The 14,207-nt window shown below is 50.7% G+C and overlaps 1 protein-coding gene across 3 annotated transcripts in view; it reads right to left on the bottom strand.

Moving 5' to 3' along the window:
* ARHGAP22 (Rho GTPase activating protein 22) overlaps window positions 1-10,822 on the bottom strand; it is a 161,505-nt gene extending 150,683 nt beyond the window's left edge. For all 3 annotated transcript variants that reach the window (XM_058542851.1, XM_058542850.1, XM_058542849.1), the window contains exon 1: window positions 10,496-10,822. In XM_058542851.1, coding sequence (XP_058398834.1) covers window positions 10,496-10,529 — 34 coding nt within the window. In that variant the 5' untranslated portion in view covers window positions 10,530-10,822. The remainder of the gene's footprint in view (window positions 1-10,495) is intronic.
* Window positions 10,823-14,207: the final 3,385 nt, after the last annotated feature.

Below are 14,207 nucleotides of genomic sequence, written 5' to 3' on the forward strand. Positions count from 1 at the left end.
GTCACATCACCTCCTCCCTCTACTGCTGTCCTGCATCGCAGCCGCACCCAGGGGCTCACAATTTGCTCAGCACATGTGCCTCTGTGTCTTGACACACGAGGCTTTCTCCACCCAGGACGGCTCTCCTCTCCTGCTGCCTGGATAGGGCCTGGTGCATAAATAAGAGAGCGCACCATGGTGTTCAAGGGTCTTCGGGTTTCGAATCCCAACACTGCCACTCCTGGCTGGGTACCCTTCCTGGCTGGCAAGTTCTTTAATCTCTCTGGGACTCAGTTTCCTTACCTGAAAAATGGGGCAACAGTGGCCTCTTTCTCAATAGGGGTCTTTTGAGGATTAAAGGAGATTACACACATGGTAAGTATAACAGGACATTAAAATGAAATCTCCAACAGGGCACCAAGACACAAGAAACGTGACTTTCTCAAGTGAGGGCCAGACTAAGAAGCACACTCCCAAACAGGAGGGTGAAATCAGTCACGCGGCCCTGGGACAGGACGCATGGAAATATCAAACCGGTCTTGTATTTGCAAATGAAAGCGACTCTAGGGCATTTCATTATCCAGGAGTGCCCGGAGTTGTCACACGGCCTAGCCAGGCAGGGACGGGGGAAGGCCTGGTCCCCCTGGGACAGTAGAGGGCACAAATAAAGTAGCTTCTTGTGAGCTGTGATGGTTCTACAGCATGGTTACATAAGTTCAATAGACATGAGCGCTGGTTATTATTATTATTAAACATTTGGTCAGTGCATGAGTGATTAAATATGTATCTGACTCCTAATACAAGCAGGGAGGTGAAGGTATCTGAGTCTACAGTATTTGAGCTGGCTAATTTTATCAGAAATAGGGCAAGTTGAAATAAAATAGCAAGCCGGTAGAGCTGGGACTCCTCAGCCTCACCTGGTGGCTGGGGCCGGGCCCGCCTGAGCCCAACACACATCTTTGCACCCACGGCCTGCACTGCTGGCACCCCTTAGTGAGGGCACCTCCACACGATGCCCACCCTCCTATCCCATCTAATCCCCACTCCCACCCCTTTCCCACTAGCCTGCTGCTCGGCCAGGCTGCCTTTCAGCTGAACAAATCTCAGATGGGCCAGGACAGAGCAGCTGCCACGACCTCACCCTTTGCTTTTGCCCCTGCACCCTGGCGATAGCACTGTGAATACCTGCCCACGGGAACAGGTGCTCGTGAGGGGTCAGACATCCCGCATCACCGGGGCCTAAGCTGCTCAGCAATGCCGTCTGGCCTCCACTGGCCTCTGGATGGGGCTATATTCGAGGAGGAGGGCTTCTTGGGTCTCAGAATCCTATGTTTAAGCTGCTTCTGATCTTATTAGTGGCGTGATTTTGAGCATTTCCCTTAAATTATTCTGCCACCATTTTCTCCCTTGACTCATAGGGTTGGTACAAGGCACATCCTAAACAGTCCACAGATACTTCCTCACTTTCCTTCCTTCCCTAAAGAAGCTGGTGGAAGGACTACCTGTACCTTCAACGTGTTGGTAACGAGAGAGTCATACCCTATGATTCCGTTTATGTGAAATTTAAGAATAGGTAAAACCACTCGACGGTGATAGGAATCAGGAGTGTCAGTCTGGTTGTGAGGAGGGACTGGGGAGAGATGTGAGGGAACTTTCTGGGGTTAAAGGAAATACTCTATATCTTGATCTGAGTGGTGGTCATTGAGCTGGACACTTATAATTTGTGCATTTTACTGTTTGCACATTATGCCTCAATTTAAAAAACAAGGAAAAAATACTAGAAATGAACAGCGAAAATCCTAGAATAAACAGTATTCAAAAAGTCAGGCTGCAATGTAACTTTGAGGCCTCTGTTGTTCAAAGATTCCAAATTAGGAATTTTTATTTCCTCTAATCAGGTCCCTGGACTTGTCCTAAATCTTTTGCTGATCTGAGGGCCTCTGCAATTTCATTTTGGTTCTGAGCGAACTTCTGGGAGGGACAGATAGGAGAGAGCTCCATCCTCTGTGTGGCGTAGAGGCCCGGCCAGCGGTGGAGGACGTCCAGGCTTGGGCACCGGAACCCTCTGGGAAGGTATCAGCTCTGAGCAGCGGTGCCAGGGCCTGGCCCAGAATAAGGAGGTCACTGGGTGAGTCTCCTGTGGCCCTCCTTCTCCACCGCAGGCTCCAGTCCCTGACCAAGCTCTGGCCCAGACCTGAGGTGCACCCTCCAAGAACTGCTCTCATATACCGCCTCCTTGGCACTGCTAGCCCTTGGTCCTCTCTCTGAATCTCTGGCAAAGCCAGACGCCCAATCACCTGATGGGGTCACTGTCCCTTTGCTGTCTCATTCTCAGGGTCTGTCTTAGGGAGCCCTCAGAGTACCTGACAAGCCTGGGCAGGAGGCAGCAGAGAGTCACCATGGGCATATCCTGGAAGGCCACACCATTCAGAACCGAGCAGTCAGAGGAGGCCTGTGAACCCTAGGGCCACCTCTTAAGAGCAAAGATTTCCCTCTGAACAGTCCTCCAGTTTGAACTGGTGTGAGGTCAGGTGACCTCCAGGCTACCACTCCTCAGCCACACCTCAAGGAGTCCTGCAAGCCTTGGGGTGAAACGCGGCAGTCTCCTGTCCTCCCACCCCCTTCCACTCCCCACCCCAGAGGGGAGCCACTTTCAACCTTGTTAGTTGGTTCCTTTGGAATTTACCTCCATATTTCTAAATAGTACTCGTTTATTGCCACTTCTTTTTTTCCGTTTCCTCTTGTCTAGTTAATTAACACATCCATCACCTCACATATTTATCATTTTTTTTTTTTTTGGTGAGAACATTAAGGTCTACTCTCTTAGCAAATCTCAGTTATATAATACAATGTTATCAACTATAGTCACCATGTTATACATTAGATCCTCAGACCTTATTCATCTCATAACTGAAAGTTTGTACCCTTTTACCAGCCTTTCCCTATTTCCCCCACCCCCAGCCCCTGGCAGCCAGTTTTATACTGTCTGTTTCTAAGAGTTTGCCTGTTTTTTTTCAGAGTCCACATACAAGTGATACTATGCAGTATTTGTCTTTGTCTGGCTTATTTCTCTTAGCATAACGCCCTCAAGGTCCATCCATGTTGTTTCAAATGGCAGGATTTCCTTCTTCCTTATGGCTGAATAATATTCCACTATATATATCTCTCACACCTTCTTTATCCACTCATCTGTCGATGAATGGATACAACTTAGGTTGTTTCCATATCTTGGCTATTGTGAATAACACTGCAACGAACACAGGGGTGCATAGATCCCTTTGATATCCCGTTCTCATTTCCTTTGGATACAGACCCAGAAATGGGATAGCTGGATCATATGGTAGTCTGTTTTTAATTTTTTGAGGATCCTCCTTACTGTTTTCCATAGTGGCTGCACCAATTTACATTCCCACCAGCAGGATACAAGGGTTCCCTTTTCTCCTCATTCTCTCCAACACTTGTTATCTCTTGTCTTCTTGTTGATGGCCATTCTAACAGGTGTGAGGAGATATCTCATTGTGGTTTTGATTCGCATTTCTTGATGATGAGAGATGTTGAGCTCCTCTTCATGTGCCTGTTGCCCATATGCATGTATTCTTTGGAAAAATGTCTATTCAGTTCCTCTGCCCATTTTTAAATCATATTTTTTTTTTGCTATTAAGTTGTGTGAGTTCTTTATACATTTTGGAGATTAACCCCTTATCAGATATATGATTTGCAAATATCTTCTCCCCTTCAGTAGGTTGTCTTTTCATTTTGTTGATGGTTTCCTTTGCTGTGCAGAAGCTTTTTAGTTTGACGTAGTCCCACATGTTTATTTTTGCTTTTGGTGTCAAATTCAAAAAATCATCATCAAGACCAATGTCAAGGAGCTTACCCTCTATGTTTTCTTCTGGGAGTTTTATAGTTTCAGGTCTTACATTCAAGTCTTCAATCCATTTTGAGTTGATTTTTCTGTATGGTATAAAATAGGGGTCCAGTTTCATTTTTTTGCGTGTGGCCGTCCAGTTTCCCAACACCATTTATGGAAGAGACTGTCCTTTCCCCATTGTGTATTCTTGATTCCTTTGTTGTAAATTAACTGACCATATATGCATGGGTTTATTTCTGGGCTGTCTCTATTCTGTTCTATGGATCTATGTGTCTGTTTTTTTTTTTTTTTTTTTTTTTTTTTTTTTGTGAGGAGATCAGCCCTGAGCTAACATCCGCCAATCCTCCTCTTTTTTTTTGCTGAGGAAGACGGCCCTGGGCTAACATCTGTGCCCATCTTCCTCCACTTTATATGGGACGCCGCCACAGCATGGCTTACCAAGCAGTGCGTCGGTGCGCGCCCGGGATCCGAACCAGCGAACCCCGGGCCGCCGCAGCGGAGCGCGCGCACTTAACCGCTTGCGCCACCGGGCCGGCCCCATGTGTCTGTTTTTTATGCCAAATCACTGCCTGATTTTTCCCTTTTAAGTATTATCTGTTGATTTATCACTATTAAAATAAGGATTTTATTTCTTTTACTCCCCTGCCCCTACCACACATAAGCACCCACCTCATCCTCCCAATACAGTTATATTGTAATTTTGATTTGATCAATATGCAGAATTTGCACTATTAGTACTATTGCTCGTCCCAGTTGAGCTATATAGTATACTATAGTAATTTTTCCTTTCATACATCACTTTTTGCTTTCCCTGGAGTTTATAATTGCCTCATTTTTTCATTTGCTTAGTTTTCTACTACATATTAATACTTCAACCTTAAATATTCCAACAGTTGTCTAAATCTAATCTCCTCATGTTCATATGCAGTGGGTATCTTCTTAAAAATATCACTGCATCTTATTACTTAAAAAATCTCCTCCTGGAGACATGCAGGGCCACTGGCAGTGGTCTTTGGATAGTGTGAATCCCTGCATTGGGTTAGGGAGAGAGGTCAGAGGCCTCAGCACTGGACAGACGTGAATATGAAGTCCACCACTTGTTGGCAGGGCACCCGTGTTTCTCCATCTACATCTGTTAAAATGTGAATACCGATGCCTCATCACAGTGTAGTTATGAGAATTAAATAAGTACAATGGAAATGCCCAGAGCATGGAGGGCACAGAATAAATATTGGTTTACTTTCATGTGGGAAAATCAAGAACAATAAAGACACTGAAAGTACTTCATCTTACTCAGAGAGCTTTCTCTCTCCATCCCCAAAGTATTGACCAGGCTCTGCACATCCATCAAAGCTTCCAAGACACTGACACTCCTGTTGAGTAAGACAGCTAACGCTGCTGTAGCTTTGCTCATCAGTCTAATGATTTCCTCTAAAAGAAGGAGCCTCCTCAATAGCAACATCAATTTCATTTTGAAATATGTATTCTAAATAAAGGCAGAAATTCTAAAGGAAAATATTGATAGATTGATGATACAAAAATTAAAAACTTATGTACATCTGGGGGAAAAAACCCTAATATAAAAATTAAAAACAAGCAACAAATTGGGAAAGTATTTGCAACATATAAGTCAGTCAAGGGAGAGGCGACTTTCCTAAGGGCCTGGACTAGTTAGGGCAGAGGCAGTACTTCAGCCTCCCAGGCTAATGCTTTCCCCACTATTCATTCATTCATTCATTCATTCATTCACCATATACGTACTGAATGCCCACCAGGTGCCTGGCATTGAAGCATAATGATGTTAAAAACCAGAAATGGTCCCTGCCCTCATGGAGCTCATAGTCCAGTGGAGTGACAGATATTCACCAGATAATCCCACTTAGGAGTGTACAACTATAATTAATCCAAGGTAAATGCTGTTAAGAAAAGGAGATCCTGGAGCAGAGGGTCCAGCTCAGACTGGGCTGTGTGGGAGGATTTCGCCAGCTGGTGACACTTGAGCCGGGAGCTGGAGGGTGAGCAGGAGTTAAGGAGTATATATGTGTGTGTGTGTGTGTGTGTGTGTGTGCGTGCGCGCGCGCGCGTGTGTGTGTGAGAGAGAGAGGCATTCCAGGCAGGGAAACAGGGTGTGCCAAGGCCCTGTGGTAGCAGCCCACGGAACAGTTGAGGACGGGGAAGAAGGCCAGTGCGCCTGGAGCCTGGAGAGTGTGAGGAGACTGGAGGTTTGGCAGCGGCTGGACTGTATGGGGACCTTGTGGACCATGGTAAGGGCTTTGGATTTTAACCCGAAGAGCAATGGGGAAGCCACTGAAGAATTCCAAGTTGAGGCTGGAGGAGGAGGCTGGCGGTGGGTGCGTGGCTGGATTCACATTCAAAAAGATGGCGCTGGTTTTGGAGTGGAGAATGGATGGGGGGGCAGGTGGGCAGAACATTACTGCCATAGTCCAGGTTAGAGATGACAATGGCTGGCGGAGGACGAGGACATGAGGATGAGTGAAACAGGCAGAGTCAAGAGCTCCTTGTAGGTAAAACAAAAGGGCTGCCTCCCATACCTCCTCCTCAGGGAACAGGCCAAGGCCAGAGCAATAAACTTTTATGCTGGCAGTGCTAATGGGCACGGAGGAGGCCTCTGTCAAGATTGGGGGAATAAACAATCTTTGAAGAAATAAGCCCTGTGACAGCAGGATTTCAGAGAGGGGAGCAATCTCGGCCAGCTGGAATGGCATCAAGGTCAAGTATTCTGGGGCTCTGTACTGACTGTGGCCTGGAGAGACGGAGATGAACCAGACTCACTTCTAACCAGTGCCCCTGGGGGCCGTGTGAGCAGAGGAGGGCACATGGAGGGCAGAGCAAGGGCAGAATGTGGTGGTGGGCACGAGGGTACGGCCTGGGGCTCCGCTGCCCTTCCTCCCCCTGGAACACCGACCACGTCACACCCAGAAGAGATGGTACCTATCCTATGTTTTTACTTATGAACTTGAAAAACAAATTGCAATTTTCAGACTGTCACAGAGCACAAAGACTTGTGACTCTCTCCACTGTATATGTAATAAATTCATGGAGTTTTAGTGAATTTATCCTATTTTTCTTCCGGGAAAACTGGCAGGGGTGAGAGCTGTCTCATCCATTCCTGCTCTGGGAATATGGTAACAAGGCTCAGTGAAGGAAGAGCTTGCAGGGGGCACGGTGTTAGGAAAGGCTCCCTGGAAGGGACCCTTGGGAGCTGAGTGGGGCAGGGCCAGCCACACCTGGTTCCAAATGGCCTGGCCTGGCTTCAACAGGCCATGATGAGCTGGGATGAGTGTGAACTGGTCCCAAAGAGGCAATGGTAAGCCAGAATCACAGCACTAAAGACCAGTTTGAGCTGGCTGAACTACTACACACTGGTTTGAACCAATGTGGACCACTTTCCTGAAATCAGTTTGAATTGTGTGATGCACTTAAAACCAAGCACATTGTTTGAGTTTACTGGCCTATTTTGAGCCATTTCAAGCTGGTCTGGATGCCTCCCTACTCTTTTGAAGTACTGTCCTCCTGTGTGTATGTGAGAGTGTGTGCGTGTGTGTGTGTGTTGACAGCATCTGCCTCTAACTACCTCTTGGAAGTTAAGCTCAGCCAGTACGTGACAGCTGACCAAACTTAGTTCTATCCCAGGGAAGTGACAGTAGGGTTTTCTCCGGGAGATCCTCAATCCTGGATCTCCCCTTCCCTGGGAAGGAGACACAAGGATGTGATGGCAGCCTCTGGCCGCTCTCTCAGGGCTGGCCTGGATGGGGACCTTCCAGGAAGCTAACAGCAAACGTGACCCGGGGAAGGGTGTCTGGGAAGCCCCTATCTGCAGAATGGCCTTTTGGCCGGACCCCAGAGGCTTCTAAGCTGGCCGACTGAGGCTGATCTTATTAACTATCACAGTTTTTTTCATGCAGCCCAGTGCATCTGCATAGCGGTGTAGTCTGGAAGTGTGTCCGGAATATGCACAGTCTGGAGCCATCTGGACAAGGCAGAGTCTGGATACGGGGGCTGTGATTTGCATACTATGACTTGCTGCTTTTATAACACGTATCTTGCCCAGCTCCTAAAATGCTCAGTGTGCGATGCATTTTGATGGAAGTTCTTCTCTCTACCAAAGTCCCACTTCTTTAAGGCATGAATATATAATTTTGGTCTGTGTTTCTCCAGAAATGTGATAACCCTAGGGAGAGTTATTCCTTAACAAGCTGCAAGCCTGGCCCTGTGTGAGCCAATTCCTCACCTGGTCTCCAGCCTCGCGCTATGCCTGCTGCCCCGTCCTGCCCCCAGCTCCAGCCTGTGGCCCTGTGCACCCCTCCCCTCCCATGGCACGTGCCCATGCTGTTCCCTGCCTGGAACTTGGCCTCCTCCCTCCACCACCCTTTGCCTAGCAGCTCCCCGCCATTCTATAGCTCAAGCACCACTGACTCCTCTGGACGCATCATTTGTCATCTATGCTCTCGTCACGGTTTATGATCATACATTTGTGTGGGTGATTATCTTATTAATATTTGATGAACAGCACCATAACCTTCAACTTTTAACATATCTTACCAGATAATATCATCTAGTAGAGGCTTTCTCAACCTTAGCTCTATCGACACTTGGGGCCAGACAATTCTTTGTTGTGGGGTCTGTCCTCTGCACTGTGGGATGTTGAGCAGCATCCCTGGTCTCTACCCACTAGATGCCAGCAGCACCCCTCAGCTGGAACAACCAAAAATGTCTCCACACAATGCCAAATGTCCCCTCGGGGGCAAAATTGCTCCTGGTTGAGAACCACTGACCTAGAACAACCGTTTGTAAGAAGTTTGGGATTTCAAAGGCAGGCTTCCTGAGAGCCCCTTTGCCGAAGCAGTGGTCACTTTCTAGACCAGCACCACGCAACAGAAATGTAATGCGAGCCATGTACGTAATTGTAAATGTTCTAGTAGCTGGAGTAAAAGAGGGGCCGGCCCAGTGGCGTAGTGGTTGGGTTCACACGCTCCACTTCAGCGGCCCAGGGTCCACAGGTTCAGATCCTGGATGCGTACCCACGTACCACTTGTCCAGCCATGCTGTGGCAGGTATCCCACATATAAAGCAGAGGAAGATGGGCACAGATGTTAGCTCATGGCCAGTCTTCCTCAGCAAAATGAGGAGGATTGGCAACAGATGTTAGCTCAGGGCCAATCTTCCTCACCAAAAAAAAAAAAAAAAGGAAAGTAAAAGAAAAAACAGGTAAAATTAATTTTAATAATATATTTTATTTAACCCAATATACCCAAATATTGTCATTTTAGCATGTAATCAATATAAAATAATTATTAAGGAGATATTTTACATTCTTTTTTTTCCTGCCAAGTCATCATCTGTGTGTGTGCCAAGTCAAAATTTTGTGTGTATTTTCCTCAGTTTGGGCTGGCCACATGTCAAGTGCTCAACAGCCACGTGTGGCCAGTGGCTGGCATGTTACTGGAGTGGGAGGGTGGATGAAGCTCTCTTAAAGGGCTTGGCATGGTCCACCCCTGGGGTGGTCACCAGACTACATCCCCTCCCTGAGAAGAGCCATGCCCAGCCCTCCTTTGCCCCCTTGACAGTCTATCTGGAGCACCCCACAGAGGGGTCCTGATGGCTCTGATCACACTCTGAGGGCTGCCCCGCCCAGGAAAGCCATCCAAGTGCCCGAGGAGTGCTAATGAGATGGGTGTGCCGCCTGTGAGCTCACAAGGGGCTGGAGGGTCCTGCCACACACGCCGGGTGAGACTCGCACTGTTTCCCAGCTCCCCAGGCAGATGCTCCAGCCACCACCAAACCACCCGTCCTCATGCTCATGGCTCACAAGGGAGGCTCAGCCCTCCACAGACACTGGCCATCTGAAAAGACACGTTCTGTATTCTTGAAAGACAGATGATATCTAAAATGACACTTTCCCTGGCCAAGAAGTTGCTGTCTAGGGGAATGCTGTCCTGAGTCTCCCGGCCACTCTGCAGGGACACAGGCTGGCTGGGGGCGCTAACCAGGTTCTTCCTGCCAGGTTCTCTGGACCCCCTATCTCTTACTTGTCGCTGGATCTGCTCCCACACCGCCATCTCCAGGCCCTACAGCTTCCTAGGAGTACTCGCGGGGAGAGCCTGCCTGCCTCTGGCCTGCCTGAGGAATCACTTCCTGCAGCCCAACTGTGGTAGCTCCTGCAGGTCCTGCAGAGCAGCCTCCCGGGAAGGGCAGCAGGAGTGAGGATCCTCACTTGGACCCCGCTGTCTGATAAGCCAGGGCATCGCCCTTCCTAGAGGGCCACTTTTGTCTGGGCTGCTGGGGCAAATCTTGAGCCTGGAGCATTTCTCCCTCGGTAAAGGAACAAAGTTTTCCCAAAGTTGTCACCTGGCCACTTTGAGCAATCCAGGGACTCTTCGAAACACGGAATATGGGGTAAAGCCTGCAAACCCACTGGGCACTAAGCCAGCCATCGCCCTTCTGCAGTCTCAGGTCTGACCCCCACCGACTCCGGAGGAGCCTCGCTGAAAGGGGCGTCAGTCACCAGGATGCCCCAGAACACGGGCCGCCTCTGACCCCCAGCGTGGCAGCCGGCTAAGTGTCCCCGCAGTTCGCCAGGAGACACACACTGCGCCCAGATCCGCCCCAGGGAGTTGGACTTACCCCTCCTGGCTTGCCTGATCTTTGGGCTCAGCATGTTCCAGCCGCCTCCCGGCCCGAGTCACTGGGCCGGTCATGCTGTCATCCACTTCTCTTTTCTCTTCTGGCTCAGTTGCCCCTCATGCCCCGCCCGGGCCCCCATGGCCGCTGGCGTCGCCGGCAGGCTCAGTCGGCTCCCTCTCCGGGCTCCCGACTGACGGCTTGCCTTGGACTACATGAACCTCAATGCATTATTCATCCATCCCAGAAGGAATTCCCATCCAAGCGAACCATTAAGAGGCTCGGTAACGGCTGCTGATCAATCACCGAGCCAGGGCGGGGCGGCCCGGCTGTCCCTCCGCCTGGCCGGGGAGCACGCGGCACTGTCCATCCCCGCGCGAGCGGCAGGGCGGCCGGGCGGGGCCGTGCGGAGGGCGGGGCGGCCGGACAGTCCCGGGGGCGGATCCGCCCTCTGCGCGGGGAGGGCCGGTCAGGGTGCGCGCCGCCGGCCGGAGACCACGAGAGGCCGCAGGAAACACGCCGAGGCCCCGGGGGAGAACGCTCTCCGTGAGAGGGTGGCCGAGGACCCGTCCAATGGGACCCGCTCTGCCGGCTCTTTCCTGCCAGGAGGGCCCGGGAGGCGGGTTAGGAGCGCACGGTTCCAGCTGTAGAAAGACAGGTGTGTCTTGGAAGGAGCCTGCAGCCTGCAGTCCTCAGCTCCTTAGGGGACCGGACCCGCAGGGAGATGCCCGTTAGGGATGTTAGCTCTTTCTGCCGCCTTAGTAAGATGACAGGAATACGGATGCACGTGACGCACTTAGTTCAGGGCCGGCACGTAGTCAGATCTCAAAAACCGTGCACTGAGTAGTGAATCTCTGCTAATTGCCATGTTTCTCTGTAACATTAGCATAATTCTAGAGAGTGGATAGTGGGGCTTTTGGGGCTTCTGGGGGTTTCAGCCTCAAGATCCTAAAAGTGGCCGAGAAATGCAATCACAGTAATAGCTCTCATTTATTAGGCGCTTACTATGTGTGCTTGAGATTGGTGCTTTATATTCAATATCTCATTTAGTTCTCAAATTCCCCGAGGCAGGTGCTATTATCATGGCTTTCCAGATGAAGAAAATAAGGCACAGAAATGTTAAAGAGCTTGCCCGGAGTCACCCAGTAAGTCCTGTCAGGCTGGGATCTGAACCCAGGGCTGTCTCTACAGCTCACGCTTTTCCATGGTACCAGTCCCTCCAAATTCCAACCACTTCCTGTGGACCGTTCCCAGCTTGAGAGCCCTCAGTGAACCGAGGTTCGGATCTGCTTTTGTGCCCCTGAGATCACCGCACAGGCCCTGTTAGGCACTTGTGCCTAGGCTGGGTTCCCCAGCCTGGGGACAGTGCGATCCTCTTCACAGCTGGAAGACTAGTTGGAAGATGAGGGATTTGAACAATGACCTCTCTGCTTTGAACAGACACGCTCCCTCCCTAATCCTTATCGTGCCTCTGTGTCCACTGATCCCCAAATGCCACAGTGACGTGTAAACCACTCCAGCAGCTGGAAGGGCACAGGGTCCAGAGGCTGCAGGTCCACTGGGAGCCGACTGCAGCAGTCCCTGCCTGAGATGATGGAGTCTAGATTCTGGAGAGGAGGGGAGGGTTGGAGAGGAAAAGGATCACCAGAATGTGGTGGGTCAAATGGCCAGGATGAAGGGAGACAGCATTGTCCATAGAGACAAAGCTGTCTTACTCAGCATCAAGTCACTTATTCTGGCCCTCAGCCACTCCTCAAAAGGGGTGAATAAGTATTTTGATATAATATTCAAGGCCTTTCATGGTACTGTCCATGCCTTCCTCTGTAATCTATCTTGTGCTGATGCTACACACAACCATATGCGCGTGCACTGCCTGCTCCTGTGTGCCTCTGTGCCTTTGCATGTGCAGCCCCTGCTCCAGTGTGCCTCTGTGCCTTTGCACGTGCAACCTCTGCTCCAGTGTGCCTCTATGCCTTTGCACGTGCAACCTCTGCTCCAGTGTGCCTCTGTGTCTTTGCACGTGTAGCTCCTGCTCCTGTGTGCCTCTGTGTCTTTGCACGTGCAGCTCCTGCTCCTGTGTGCTCCCATGTCTTTCCAAGAGCAGTTCCCTATCTCTGGAATGCCCTTTCGCATAAGTGTTTCAGCTACACAAGCGTGATCATTCTGAGCAAGTCCCCTGTAAAATGTCCTGATTCTACCACCAGAAGGAGCCACTAAGCACTTTCCCAGGCTCTTATCTGTGTCCCTTAAACTGCCCAGTGCCCCTCCTGCACTCCCAACCCTGAGCCTCCGGGTGGCCTCAGGCCAGGAAGCCCATGAGGAATATTGACTTGATGGGCAGATCCAAGCCACACCACTGAACGACAGAATCACCCTCCTTTCCCTTTCGGGCCAGGTAGAGGCCGAGTCAGGCTGGGACAGAGGCCACCCAGGAGGGGGTGGGAGGATGCAGAGCTGGAAAATCTCATGTTGACATCAGGGTCATGGAGCGAGTCCCGTGGCCAGTGACAACGTCTTGAGCAATCACGAAGCCCTCTGAGTAATGCAGCCTGGACCACTTCCTCCAACCAGAGGCAGGAAAATGCCCTGAGGACTTAGTTTGGGTCCACTCACACTTGTTTTGATTAAGAAATCACCCCCGGGCATTTTTCCTGTGCAGCTGTTTCCCCCAATGACATTAAGTCACTGTGCTCATCGCCTGCTTTTCCGGGGATCAGCATTGGAATTGGACAAAACCACAGAGGCTCTGGGCTCCAACCCAGAGCTAAGCTGGGGAGAGGGCGGGAGCTAGTCCAGACTCTGCACCCAAGAATGGTGGGGGGTGGAGGGGCAAAGGAGCGCTTTCCCTCTCTCTGCCCTCAGACCGTGTTCCCAGTACCTCTCTGGATGAAGGGATCCAGGGGGTCCAGCTGGAAGGGACATGAGCGCCCCCTCCTTCCTGAAGTTTACAAAGCCTGCACCGCAGGGCCCTGGGAGTCCTCCAGGTCCCTCTGGGGCTGCGGCGAGGGGGGAGGTGCAGACAAGAGCAGGATGAGGGGGTCTATTAACACGATGGTTTTATCTGAAAAAAAAGCCCCACTCCCCTCACTTACAGGTGGGAGACCGAGACCAAGGAGGGGAGACACAGGGCTCACTTAGCAGTGGAGACAGAGATGGCTCCTTTCCCACTGCCCGGTGCCTGCCCGCACAGCCCACCCCTCCCTGCAGTGGTCCTAGGTCCCTCACCGGTTTCCTGCCTTGCATCATTTCACCACTTTATAAGGGTTGCTCTGCGCCAGGCACCGCGAGGCGCTGAAGGGTGGGTGGAGAGGACTGAGAGGGACGAACTCTCCAGAAGGCATCTGCTGAAACACACATCTTGGTGGGATGGTCACCCACGAGCACCATGGGCCCAGAGCCAGAATGGCTTCAAGTCGTCGTTCTCAACCTTGGCTGCACACTGGGGAGCTTTGAAAACTAATTCCTGCATTCCACCCCCAGCGGCTCCGATTTACTGGTCTGGCATGTATGCTGGTCATGGAGAGACGTACAAGTTCCTCCGGTGATCCAGCGTGAAACCAGGGTTGAGAACCACCACTATAGAAGATGACTGCATGTCCTTGAGCCTGGGGCCACCACAGGTAGTCTCCGCCTGCTGTCACCCCAAGGGAGGCTTCTTCTCAGGGAGGGGCACATTTGCCAATCAGGCTGCCAATCAGAAAGAGGAAAAGCGCCT

This window comes from Diceros bicornis, chromosome 6 (genome assembly GCF_020826845.1).
Source record: "Diceros bicornis minor isolate mBicDic1 chromosome 6, mDicBic1.mat.cur, whole genome shotgun sequence".
Taxonomy (NCBI): domain Eukaryota; kingdom Metazoa; phylum Chordata; class Mammalia; order Perissodactyla; family Rhinocerotidae; genus Diceros; species Diceros bicornis.